This window comes from Arvicola amphibius, chromosome 3, assembly GCF_903992535.2.
Source record: "Arvicola amphibius chromosome 3, mArvAmp1.2, whole genome shotgun sequence".
NCBI classification, from domain to species: domain Eukaryota; kingdom Metazoa; phylum Chordata; class Mammalia; order Rodentia; family Cricetidae; genus Arvicola; species Arvicola amphibius.
The window spans coordinates 32,101,385-32,115,369 of record NC_052049.1 but is presented as its reverse complement, the minus strand read 5'-3'; the positions used below and the strand labels follow the sequence as shown (position 1 = coordinate 32,115,369).

General features: G+C 39.7%; 1 protein-coding gene across 2 annotated transcripts in view; it reads right to left on the bottom strand.

Moving 5' to 3' along the window:
• The window catches only part of Parp8 (poly(ADP-ribose) polymerase family member 8), a 174,632-nt gene that overhangs the window by 38,012 nt on the left and 122,635 nt on the right, over positions 1-13,985 (bottom strand). For both annotated transcript variants that reach the window (XM_038322765.1, XM_038322764.1), the window contains exons 12-15: positions 8,481-8,606; positions 7,497-8,055; positions 6,026-6,076; positions 5,828-5,923 (exon numbers count right to left, since the gene is read on the bottom strand). In XM_038322765.1, the coding sequence (XP_038178693.1) occupies positions 5,828-5,923; positions 6,026-6,076; positions 7,497-8,055; positions 8,481-8,606 (832 nt within the window). The remainder of the gene's footprint in view (positions 1-5,827; positions 5,924-6,025; positions 6,077-7,496; positions 8,056-8,480; positions 8,607-13,985) is intronic.

Below are 13,985 nucleotides of genomic sequence, written 5' to 3'. Positions count from 1 at the left end.
GCTTAGAAGAATAATTTTTCATCTGTTTTCATTGAATAAAGTGAAGTAAATAAATCATAAGATCTGACAATTATGCTAATGGAATAGTTATTGCCCATGTGAATCTTGAGATATTAAAAACCTCTGATAACATCATTTATTTATGGGCTGAGTGGTTTATCTTTTTAAGCATACTCTGAAGAACAAGATGGTCTTTTGTGATTCCCTGGAAAAAGTGGAACAGAATCTGCTACGGCACCTTCAACCTACCAATCCTTTAATTAATGTTTAAGATGGAGAGCACAGAAGTCGAACAGAATCAGGCTCAAAGCTTGGCATACAGTGAGCTATCTGAAGAGTGTTGAACAAATTATTTAATCCCCATGTATCAAAAAAAACAAAAACCTTATTTGACCCACAGGAGTAAATCACTAGAGTTTTGCGTGAAAACATCAAATAAGGATTCACTAAACAAACTATCCACACACAGTGCCTGTCCCACAGTGGGAAATGACCTCCCCTCCTCCATGAATAATCAGGGAGCACACTAGGTCAAGCATTACCTTCATATTTAACCACATTTTACTATTTCTCAAACTAAAACCAGTTTTACTACACAGATGTAGTAGAACACATATTTTTAAACACTGAAATGTGGGCCGACATCAACAAAAATGGCTTAGTGATAACCCAACCTTTTGTCTCCCTATAAAGTTTTAAAAGAGAAAACTAGCAAGAATTGCCTCAACCAACTGAATTAAATACTGTAGTGAGACAGGAAGCACTTACTCCAAGTAGTTACACCATGAGAAGCAGCTCACATTTCCTGAAACAGGAACAAGCAGGAGGGAGGTCATTCCCAAAGGGCTATGATGGACCCCACCTGATGGCTCTGAAGTCAAGTTCCGAACAACTGTCTGCTTCTGCCTGATGGAACTCAGCCAGTACCAAATCTAATCCCCAGGATTAGAACCTAACATTAATCAGCGTTTTGGTCATTACAGAGGCAGTAAGTAACAACCATGGCAAACAAGAAGCTAACAAAACTGCTTTGGAGGAAAGACTAAGTAAGAAAAAGAAGCATGAGAGCTATGAAAGGCTTCTACACACCCCCAGGAACGCAGAAGGCCACATTCTTGGCCAGGACGCCATGTGCTGAAGAAAAACTTGTAGTTAGTCATGGTGGTGTATCCTGAAACTCAGCATTTGAGAGGCTCATGCAGAAGAAGGATGGCCACAAGATGAAAGCTAGTTTGAACGAATAGAAAATTCTTGGCTTTTTGAGGAAGAAGAGGAGGATGAGGAGGAAGGGGAAAAGGAGGAGAAAAGAAAACTACGCAAAACTCAGGAGATGGCACTAAATATCATTTCAAGCTGGCTTTGTTATTACAAAGAGGAAACACAGACCAGTCTAAGCATTAAAGGAATGCTCAACAAATACTTTTGATGATAATTCATCAAGAAATAAATCCTAGAAAGGACAGAGGTCTGATTCCAAAGCTGTTGCATTAGTATATTCAGGACGTCTCGCTTCCCGTAAGACAAATGAGGCATGCAAAGAAATAATAAAGTAAGGACAAGGTACAGGAGATAGGCAACTGATACACAGAGTTCAGGAAAATGCACAGATTCTGGACTATGAAGCTTTGACAAAATGATTAAAGAGCCAAAACAAACTCTAAATAAAGTATTTCAAAAGAATCAATATATAGAATTTATAAAAAAGAAATAAATTCTTGGGTTGACAACCATAAAAACTGAACTAAAACTCCCTGAGGGACACAATAAATGCACTTGAGGATTCAGGAATGTTTGATTGTAGGCCAATCGTCCCTTGGGAAACAATGAAGGAGTACTTTAAGCTGATACTCCAAGAGCCTTAGACAGGACGTACAAAAACAATGAGCATGGATAAGAACAAGAAATGGCAAAACACAAACAAACAAATTCGAACAAGTGTATGTATGTGCAACTTTTTACTTCTAGTATTTTGATCAGTTTCTGTCTAGTTTAAAGGCACACTAGATAAAATCATAATTTCTGATCTATGTTGGTGGCGTTGTGTCTTTCTGCTTAGTGGCATAAGGGAGGAAGACCAGACGTGTGGAGCGAGACACACTAGCCAGTGCAGGGCTTCCCTCAAGCCTGATAACCTTCAACCCCGGACCCCACTGAAAGGGAAAAGAAGGGGGTAACACCACAAAGCTGTCTTCTGATCTCCACACATGCACAATGACATGTGTGTCATTCCCACACCTTAATAACATGCACAATGATAATTTACTAAAATCAAGTTGGCATTAATCTAAAAGAGATTTTTCAATTTATGGTTAGTATGAAAACAGATTACAATGTTATGCTACAGGAATTAATATGAGAGCCTAGAAAATAGCTGTCTAACACACAAAACGAGAGCTAGTATCAAAAAAAAAAAAAAGAAATGAACTGGGAGAGACATAATGCATATGGAAAATAAATAGGAAACCAACACCCTTTTCTTGTTAGTAGGAATGGAGGAGAAAGGCAGAGGTACGAGGCGACTGAAGAGCTTGTAGAGATTACAGTAACGGGACAAATCTGCCAACAGAGACAGCGGATACAAAATATCACAAATATGTAATATAATTGTGTAAATGCATGCTAAACAACACATTCCTCCAAAATACACAACGGAAATAGTGGCAGAATTATAGGTAAAAATGAACTGCTCAACGGTAGAGAACTTAGTACTCCTATTTTTAATAAGTTAGAAAAATAAATGAAATAAAAAATAGGAATAAACAGGTCAATTAAATGAATGCCGTTATAATTTTTTTAGATCCACACAATCAACAATACCTTGTCTTGAAAGAGATTGCTGTAGTTCAGATTTGAGTGCTGCCCAAAGCCCAATGCATTAAAGCCTTGCTCCCTAGAGAGGTCCTTTGGGAAGATGGTAAAGCTTTAAGAAGTGGGGCCTCGAGTGGAATTACTAGGTCATTAGTATGTGTGCTTAAGAGGCCGTATGGGATCTCAGCCACTTCTGTTCTCCCTTGCTCCTGAGATAGGAGATGTGCAGTTCTGCATCTCATTTGCCCACAGTCATAGGCTGCCACACCTTATGTCAAAGTAATGTAACCAGCTCATTATGGACTAGCACCTCCCAGGTTATGAGCCAAAAATAAGTCACTTCTTTTTCTATGTTGATTATCTCTTAACCACTGGGCTGATGAACCAGTCTTCCTAAAGAACCTGTTAACCAATGGGCTGGTGACCTAGCCTTCCTTATGTATCTCTGAACCAATAAGTGGGCTTACTAGCCTTTCTCGAGTATCTCTGAACCAAGGAGTGGGCTCAACATTCTTTCTTGAGTATCTCTTAATCATGAGCTGGTTCATCAGCCACCTTAAGTATCACAGCAACAGGAAAAAGAAGTTAAGAAATCTTCTACAGAGGGTCGTTAAACGAAACCAAAAATAAGTTATCAGAACTAATAAAGGAATTCAGCAAACTTAGAGAATAATTCTCAGACTGATGCACAGGCTAAATGCAAACATATACAAATACCAACTGATTTTATGCTTTTATTTGCAAAAATGGACAAGATGACCACAGGACTGATAGAACAAAGCAAGGGAGTCCAACTCGCCAAAACTATCTTAGAAGAGGAGAACAAAGCTAACTATACTTTTTTGATTTCAGTCTTACTAGAAATCTATCTATGTAAACCAAGACAGTGTATTTCTGGCACAACTGCAGACATTAAGATCTGTGGAAATAAAATGAATAGTCCAGAAAATCTTAATATATTTATGGCCAAATTATTTCCAAAGGACCACAATCAATAAATAATAGTTTTTTTAAGAAATACTTTAGAGAAACTGGGTCCATACCTGCAACACACATATCTAAACCACAACCTCATATCTGTGACAAAAATTAACTTCAAAACAACAACTCACTTAAATGTGAGACAAGCTATAAAACTCTTAGAAAGAAGCATTTGTCCTGGTGTGGCTTTAAATTAGGTGGGGTTTCCTTAGACACACAGCAAAGTATAAAACTTTACTGGATCAAAAAAGAAAAGCACAAAATAGGGTCTTAATCATATATATATATATATATATATATATATATATATATATATAATATCTAGTAATAGAGATATGATATCCAGAAAAGAAAAAAATTGCCACTCAGTAATAAAATTTAAAATAACTCAATATAAAAATAAGGAAAGGTTGAACAGAAATTTCTCTAGAGATGCCCAAAAAGTATGAAAACATTCTCCAAGTTATCACTCATTATGACAGTATTACAAAAACCAGAGAGCTAGATTCATACACACTGGACTGTCTACAGACACACACCCTTACACACTCCTTTGAAGAAGAAAGAAGCAGGAATACAGATATGGAGAAAGTGAACCGTCTTATACAGATAGTAGGAAGGAGGCAGTCAGTGCACAAACGGTCAGTCATTCCTCAGAAAGACAGCAAACAGAGGTCCTGGAGATTCCATCAGCTGATGAATGGATAATCCTATCTGCAGTGTCCATTCATAAAATGGAAGGTTGGATGATAAATGGGATTGGAGTATTGATCTACACTGCAAGGATGAAACTTGGGAGCATACAACCCCATGGAAAAGGAGACAAAATCAGTGCTTGCCAGGATACCAGGAAAGGAAGAGGGCGCAGAGCCCTGTTAGCAGTTCAGGGTTCTTCTTTAGGTCATAAAAATATTCTGGAATTAGTGATGATGGTTAAAACCATGATTATATCAAACATCACCTAACTGTGCATTTAGTGACTTAGAAATTGTATTGATTGCTTTCCTGCTGCTGAGATGAAATACCATGTCCAAAAGTTCCTTAGAGAAGGAAGGGTTGATTTTGTTCCAGGGGACTAGATGGGCAGGGAAGCCATGGCAACAGCAGCAGAAGCAGGAGGCGAAGACCCCACATCTCAACCCCACATCTCGACCCCACATCTCGACCCCACATCTCAACCCCACATCTCGACCCCACACAAGAAGCACAGAAAGAAAGCAGTAAGCTGGGCAAAGTTCTAACTCCACAAAGGCCTACCCTAGTGATGAAGTTCCTCAGCAAGGCCCTGACTCCTAAAGTTCCATAAGCTCCCCAAATAGCACCGCCAGCTGCAGACCAAGTGTTCAAATCCAAGAGCCTATGCTTAACAGTTCTCATTCCTACCACCCAAGTATTACATAAACGTCAATTTAAAAACTGGCTTTTTGGCAACTTTTTATTGATTAAAATTTTATAAAGTTATTATTGTGAAAAAAAAGCGAGTTTTAAAATTGGGTAATTCACCCTCCAAAGTACGCATGTCCCTTGATTTCCATTTCCATACTTCGTTGGAATTATGGCATTAACTTGGCAGTTTTAGATTCCCTTCTGACTTACCCAGCACTACTGTGTGCCTGCTCACACTTGCATGGAACCTCTCTGTATACTAACCAGATAACTCAAATTTGGGGGTTTTGAACAAACACATCAGAACATCTTAGTTTTTAAGCATTATTAAATGCTGTTTCCAGAATCTACGTATTATTAAATAAACATAAATATACAGTTTATGAGACTTGTTGCCAATGTAGAAATAGATGCAAATGGACACAGAGATGACAGACAAAAGGATCACGATCTTAATGAGAAATCGCTTACTCTTTCACAGATGCTTCCAGAAGCAATACTAACTCCTCTCCTGCCAAATGACACCACTTAGCATATATGAAAAGTTTGCCCTGGGGAGTATTTATTTTAAACTACATCTACTTGTTTTTATATTGGGATGCTTTCACTTATCTTACATGCTAACACAGGAATTCAATCAGTAGATACTTACCCTAAGCATGGGGCCATTCTGAAACACGTGTGGCTCATCACAAACCACACAGTATTCATTCAACACAGGGATCCGCTGCTCAGCAAACTCAATCGTCTGAATAAAACGATACAAGGAAACAAGCCAGTAAGGTTCTCGAATGAGGGGAAAACCCAGCCAGGACTAGGTGATCCCACTGCGAAAGATCTTAACTCATACCTGCACCAGGAAGCCGCGGTCTCGGATTGGAATGCATTTTGCACCATTTGTCTATAAAAAGCAAAGTTTTTTAAAAGTAACTTTTTATTAGGGAGAATATAGAAATGATAGCTTTTCCCTTTTTCAGAAGTGAATGCAGACAATCACACGAGTATTGTCAGCTATTATGATATTAAAATATTAGACTTCCTTATGGAATAATTTGTTATATTTGCATAATCAACTATATTTGCCTAAACAAAATGATATTCATCTTAGGTTTTCATCTTTTAGTAAAAATACTTGTCATTGTTACACAAAAAGAAAGTTAGTTTATTCTATTACTGATCGAAAAAAGACCATACCATCATTAGAATTTCAGAAACTGTCAGCTTCAATGATTCCTCCAAGGAAAATTAAACAGCGGCTAGCAAAAGGCCCAGTACTAAATCGATTAGCAGGCTAAGTACATGGAAGAAAAGTCGGTTTTCTTTCACAAATTATCTGAAATTATCCTTCTGAGGTAAAACTATCATGGGAAACATTCCTTTATGGAACTGATAGGCATAACTTTTTCCATGTCATTAAGGCATACCTTTAAATGAGTGTCTAGGGTATTCATTAAAATTATAAAGACTGTCAAGCTTTCCTCAAGCACGTATAATTTTACAGTAGTATTTGTAATCAATTGTAGGGAGAAATCTACGTAAGGATGACTAAAATCAGCCTCTTGTTTTGTCAACTAACATATGGCTGGGTTAGCATATGAATCATTAAATTGACACTCACAACATGCACATATTTAAAACGGCAAACAAAACCTTTCAACCATTTTTGAATATGTAACTACATGTGTAAGTTAAGTCTGTCTGAAGCTGGCTGTGCCAATCACTAGAGAGGCAAAGTTTGTGTAGGGTTGATCCACAGTCAATATCAACTGTAGAGACATCAACTGGACCTACATCCTCCCACTGCCCCCCCAAAAAAGAACTGCCTCAGCATAAAATGGACATTGAGAAAATCTTCATGAGAAACTCTTGAACACTAGCACCAACCAAATGTTTATAGACAATATTCTCTAATATATAACTAAAATATTATTCTTAACTATAAGACAAGTGTGGTCCTTCACTACTCATGTGGTGGAAGAAACGATAAATAACCTACCTAATACAGATCAAAAAACTTTGTAAATCTAACTGAATTCCTTCCATTCTTAATAGAATTCAGCGGTTTTAACACAAACCGGACAGCAAATCAGTGATTACATTTTTCCCCAGAACCAATGCTAACTGTTCTGTGCCAGCTGTAAATATACAGTACACAAAAAATCCGCCCCCCCCCCCCAAAAAAAAAAAACCCAGCAAATTTAAAAACAAAACAAATAAAATGGATCTTGTGTTTTCCTCTCCCAGGTCTCATAAAAATGCATATAAATATCCTGCCCTTTAGCTACATTTAGGAACGCAAGATGAAAGAAGTGTTTACGCACGGGAGGCTGGGAAGAAGACGATGATGGTGTTAAAATACCGATAAGCCCTGAGGTAAGTGAGAGCCTCCTGCCCTCTGCGTTGGGTTCCTTGAAATGCTCGGTTTTCGATGACTTGGGGGCGCCGGAGTAAGACTTGCTGAGCAATTTGTGGTTTTTCAGCCCATATAACTCTTCCATTCTGAGATTGCTGGAGTAAGACCTGCTTAGCAGTTTGTGGGGCTTCAAGTTGCTGCTGTGCTCACATCGCGGGTCTCCAGAACAAGAGCGAGTCAATAACTTATGCGACTTGAGCGTGAGGCAGTCCTCCTGCTTGCCCGCTGTGGGGCAGGGCCGGCCCAAGAGTTTGTGCGATTTGAGGGTGGACATCGCCTGCTCGGCCCTGGGGTCGCTGGACAGCGAGCGCCCGAAGGTCCTGTGTGACTTGGCGCACACGTCATCAGTTTTGACGGTGCTGGAACAAGTCCTCCGCAACAGCTTGTGCGTTTTGGAGATGCCATCTTGTTCAGATTTCAGTTTGGATTTGCTTTTGCCACAACCAGGGGGAGGATAGCTGGGCGACCTTGGAGATGAGCAACAATTAACATGGGACGAAACTGGACCTAACGTCAGTGCCCCAGTTCAACCAGGGTACATACACTGCCACCTCATCAACAACCCCCGTTAGGAGGCAAACCAAAGACAGGTGCAGAATGCGTCACTGGAATTAAGCCACATCTCATAAACACAAGAAGATTCCAGCATGGTTCCTCCCTCTGACCTATCCCAGAACTCCATGAAGAACTGAAATTTGGAGGACTCTTTTTGTCATGCGAAAACAAAATCTAACTTTAGTAAACTTTACCCATACTGATTAAAAAAATAAATAAACATGCCTATGTTTTTGAGAAGTCATAAAGAAAACAGACATGAAGGCGAGAGAGAATCCTTCGCACTGGGTCTGACAGTATGAACTGTCAGACAAGGAAGAAGATGCCTGTTACCAACCTGCGCAAGGTAGAAAACAAATGCAGGGGTGATTTCACCTTCTTCTCCGACAGCTTCTTACCATGCAGGCAACTGGACTTTTCCTTGCTCTGTTTCCACTGCTGAGTAACAAAGGTCTGCATGATCCTGTCAAAGCAGAGGGGGCTCTGTTAGCACAGTCCCAACGCCACATATACACCAATACCTCTGGGGTTTACGTATTTGCCAGCTTGGGGAACTCGGGGTGCTGTTCTCGTTGTTTGCTTTGAAACTGAGGTCCTCACTATACAGCCCTGACCTAGAACTTGCTAAAAAGACCAAGCTGGCCTCAAGCCCACAGAGACCAGGCAACCTCTGTCTTCCTAGTACTGGGATTACTACCCTGTCAATACTGTGCTCACCAATGCTTAGGTATTTATTGCCATAAGAACACATTACCAAAGGAAAATAACACAACCATTAGTAAAATGTTAAGTTCGGGTTGTGTAAGAATTTTCATATTAAAGGAGCCAGAATGTAAGAAATTACCATGGCTTTTTATGACAAGTTACATCATAACAAGTGATCAAGAAACTTATTTATTAATAAATTAAAATAAAAGAGTGACATATTCTAATAACCCAAATTATCAGAGAGTTTATGAAATAATAGATTTAAAGAGAATCCTGGGAGCAACCTTCAGAATCAGTAACTTTTACATGAATTTTTAAGTGAAGCTAATTTTTCACTTGGTTGTTCCATCTATGTTTTTTCTTCATGAAATAAAAAACCAAATTGCAAAACTGTATGTAGAAATAATTGATGTAAAAGTGTATGGTCTTCTTCACCTCTATATATGCTAGTTTGTTTTTAAAAAGTCTATATCCCTAAACTTTCTGAGTTATTATCATAAGATTGGAATTTGGTAACTCCTAGTCTCCGAATTTTCCACAATATCTGCTTCCTTTGGTGCTTCATGGAAAAGAATTCTGGAGAGCCAACTATGGACTATAACAGCATGCTATCTGCAAAAGTCCTTAGGCTATGGTTATGCATCCTGCCTTGCAAGCCACAGGGCAGAAGGATCCCTTAGTGCTGGTACCTCAGTAGATGTGAAATTTTACAATTACATATTATATGTAAAATACATCTGACATTTTAACTTTCTTTCAAAAAAAATCCCTTCAAGTTTGCCTGGTTGTCCTGCTCTTTTGCTACTTCTGCAAACTGCTTCTGGGAGGGAAAACTGATACCAATATTTTGTTTATCAGCTATACTATGCCAGGGAATAAAATGCAGCTTTGTAAATAAAAATGTTCATCTTAGTTCCAGAAATTAGTTATTATCCCACACATTAAAATAAGGCATATGCCCACGGGAGAAGGTGTGACTCTTATCTAGAGGAGCAAACTCTTCAATATCCTTCGGGGCTCCACTAACTTAGTTCACCCCTTGAGAACTCTGTTGGGTTCTCTTCTGCTACCTTTGATGTGTTCAGAAGAGTCATGTCCAAATCATTTGGGGTCACTAAGGTAGAAAACGTTGTGAGGAAAAAGGAGTATAAACTCTGCATGGACAGATGCTGTGATTCCAAATTCACAGGGAATTTTTCTTGGATCTTAAGAACAGGGGATTGCTTTATTTCATTTTTATTTCATGTTGTAAGACTTTATTTACTTGATATTTCAGTAAGATGTGAGGGTACTGGATCACATGAATATTATTTCTCCTTGTCACTAATAAAAACAAAAAAAAAAACTCATTGAAACCATGTTGGATTTAGATTCTTTTTCTCCTATGATGAAAAAGGTTCCTATTCCTGTGACCTGCCACTTATGAAGGCTACCAAGAGTGTGCTGGAGAAGATAATTGGAACCAAAAGACGTAACAGGTCACTTTCAGGTTACAGTGTTATCTGAAGTGTGGCTTTACCACCTAACATCAGTAGCTCTTAAACAACTCCTGATTATCCTTGGTTGCAAAAAATATTCAACTGCTTCTTGTAAGACAGTTAATGTCACTGCTGATCCAAAGTGTGTACAAATATATGTATACACATATGTATATGTATGTGTATATAATGATCATGGATATGCATATATTTGTATGTGTGTGCGTGTGATCATATTGTACTATGATCACATGTGCTATAATGATCACTTTCTCATAACACAGAGCCACTAGAATATTTAAGTATTCGTTAAGTGAAGGAAATAATAGGCAATTGGTGTGGCAGCCACTTTCTGATCAAGGGTTCAGGGTCATCTAAACAAAAGCATGCATAACATCTGGACAAACAAGTAAATAAAGGCAACATCCCTTCTTTGGATTTCAGAATAACAACACCGAAGAGTAGTAATAGTTACATGTATTTGGGGTCAAAGAAGACTCACACTATTTTCTTACTATGTTTCTTATGGACAGAACTTAACTTTGATCAAGTAGGCATGAAGTCATACATGGCAGATACCCCATCATTTTGATTACCACTCTGCGTCAGATCAGCCACAAAAACTTATTTAAATATTCCATCTTCAGCTTTTCTGTTCACTTGACATTCACACAACAGTCACTGGATGCCAAACACGTTCCCCAATACATACATGACAAAAGGTTACACATGTTTATGTGACAGATAGAGCAGCACATGGATCAAAAGGCTTGAACTAGAAACAGATTCAGACTCTAGCATTTTCTGGTTGGCTGATGGTAAGGAATCTGTTATGTGCTTTGGACTTCATGTTCATCACCGAGGAAATATGAAAAGTTCGTGTGCATCACAGAGTTACCGTGAAGATGAAGACTAAGTGGCTGAACATGTCACTCGTCTGTCAGTATTTGGAATGGCAGGAAAACACACTAAGCACTTGGTTCTAGTACCCTAAAGCACCAGGAATGGATCACAGAGCACACTGAATGTAGTTATTTATGTAGTAAAGATTGCTCTAAGCATTAAGTAGCCTAGATTCCAAAGTAGCATCCTTTTGTAAGCTTCAAGGAAGATATACTCTTCGCATTTGAGTTTTTTCTTATGAATTATCATAAATATGAGATGAGAAATTTTAATTATGCTATTTAGGCTAGATGGCACCTAAAGAATCACAGTCAAAAACACTTACAAACAAAGAAATTTAATTGTGTACTTGACAGAAATTCATCAAAAACGTGAAAATAAGCTGGTCCTTATTAACAAATTCCCTACATAACTAAAATTCATTCATAAAAGCAAGTAATGATTTTGAAAACATTAATCACCAGGCTGGACCTATGACTAGAATTCTATACCAGTCACCTAAGCGCAAACCCCGGCACACAGCTTTCCTTAACTTGTAAGGCTTATGACTATAGATGCTGTTTCTTTGTCCAAACTCATATGATATACTCATAGGCTACTACAGGCAGAAAGTTGTTTATTCTAGGACATGCTTTTAGAAAAAAATACTTGTCTTGTTTCGATCAACCCCATCCTCCCCCCTACACACACACAAATGTTGCTTTAAAAGCAGTGTCACGATAGGGTGGTGGAGGTGGAGTGAGACAGCCCCGAAGCTGTGAGTCTGGGAAAGCTGTCCCCATTACTCATCTGTCACATGGTGGCATGGGCAGGGGAGAGATGCCTATCCCTATCAAGGCTCAGGCAGGAAGGAGAGGCTGCAACACTCAGAACCTCGCCTGGGCAGCACAATAGAGCCAACCCCATTGGCAGAGGCAAGGCAAACCAGCACCAATATGGTGAGCATGGAAGCGCTGTCCCCTTTACTCATCTGTCATGTGGCAGCAGGGGAGGGAAAGACATGTTGTTCCCTCACCCCCCTCCATACACACACCCATATATGCCTGAGGCAGGTGGGAAGCAGGGCACTGAGCAGGAGAGCTAGCCCTGCCCCTCATCAGCTAATGGGAAAGTGGGCCCCTATGCCTCACCTGGGCAACACAGTAGAGCCAGCCCTGAAGGTACAGGTGTGGGAGATCAACCCTGAGGACCTGGAAGCAGGAGACTTGGCCCCACCCCTTGCTCACAGCCTCAAGGGGGTGAACTCCCAGGGCAATGCTGGAGAGCTTACCGTGATAGTGAGGACAAGAGAGAGCTGGCAAGCTGACCAATTCTGCAACTATCCAGGCCCAGAACGAGTATTACAGGTTGGCCCACCTCAATTATCCATCCCATCTGTGATCTGCTTGCAGAGCCAAAGCTGCAGGATCTCTACCACACAGGGCAACAGCAGGATAATCAAGAGGGGTCCCAGTTAGGGTCCAGCATCGATAGCGTAGTGGAAACTAGAGGCCTCGAACCAGACCAACGACTCGCTGTAATGAACTCTTGCAAGTCAAGATAGATGGATAAAGGGTTTACTGCACGATTCACTATGTCACACTACAGCTTCCAAGGCGAGATTTTTTTCCCCTCTTTTTTTTTTCTTTTTTCTCTTAAATCTTATTGAGGGTGGAGTGCTGCAAGGGCAGAGGGTGCATACATAGGGATGGGAAATGAGTGGGATCGAGATGAGTGATGTGAAGCACACAAACAGTAAGTAAAAAGAAAGCTACAAAAAGAGAGAGAAAGCAGTGCCAAAGTAACGTAACATAAAGGTGCCGCCATGCTCCTCTCCACGATGGGTAAGCCATGGATTCATGTAAGAAACAGAGACTAACTGAAAGAAATAAAAGTAGTTGTGGTGGAGCCGGGTGATGGAGGTGCACGCCTTTAATTCCAGCACTCGGGAGGCAGAGGCAGGCGGATCTCTGTGAGTTCGGGGCCAGCCTGGTCTACAAGAGCTAGCTCCAGGACAGGCTATAAAGCTACAGAGAAACCCTGTCTCAACCCCTCCCCCTCCCCAAAAGTAATTGTTTTGGAAAAGCTCCCAAGTCTAAAACAAAAATTTACAGATGCCCCAATGGGAGTCTTTGAAAGAGAACATTGCATGGTCTAATGTGCTAAATATTCCTTGTAAATTCCATTTATCTTTAGAGACACAGAATCCTAAATGTTAAGGATTGATTATCTGATGCTGCATTTGTGTGCAGATCTAGACTCAACACTGAGCGCCTAAAAGAGCAGTTCCCCCCACTTCAAATGCAATCACCCATAATTCATATCTGAGCAAAGTTACCTTGGTGTGGTGTCCTAAAAACTGGGACAATCCTAGAGGTCTAAGGTATGGACAAGCCCAGACATCACATAAGGCTTCCGGCACCAGGGAAAAGGAAGCTGACACAAGAAATTTTAAAGTATTTTCTCTTAGAACATTACTCAATAAAGGATGACATATGATGAAAATGAAAATTCATTAAACTGAAAGGGAGAGGCGTGGGCTGCATCCTGATCAAGGAACTAAACCACTGCATTAGCGCGCAGGATCTGACAGGTTCTTACTAAATCAAGTTTATGGATCTGGAAGAATAAATAGTCCTTCAAAAAGTCTCACAAATTCTAAAAGCTGAAATTCTGACAAGTACAGCACTTATTAGTTATATTCCAACCATAGTGAACTGGGGTATATGTCAATATTTTCAGTCAGCTTTCTGGTCCTTATCAGAGAATAGAAA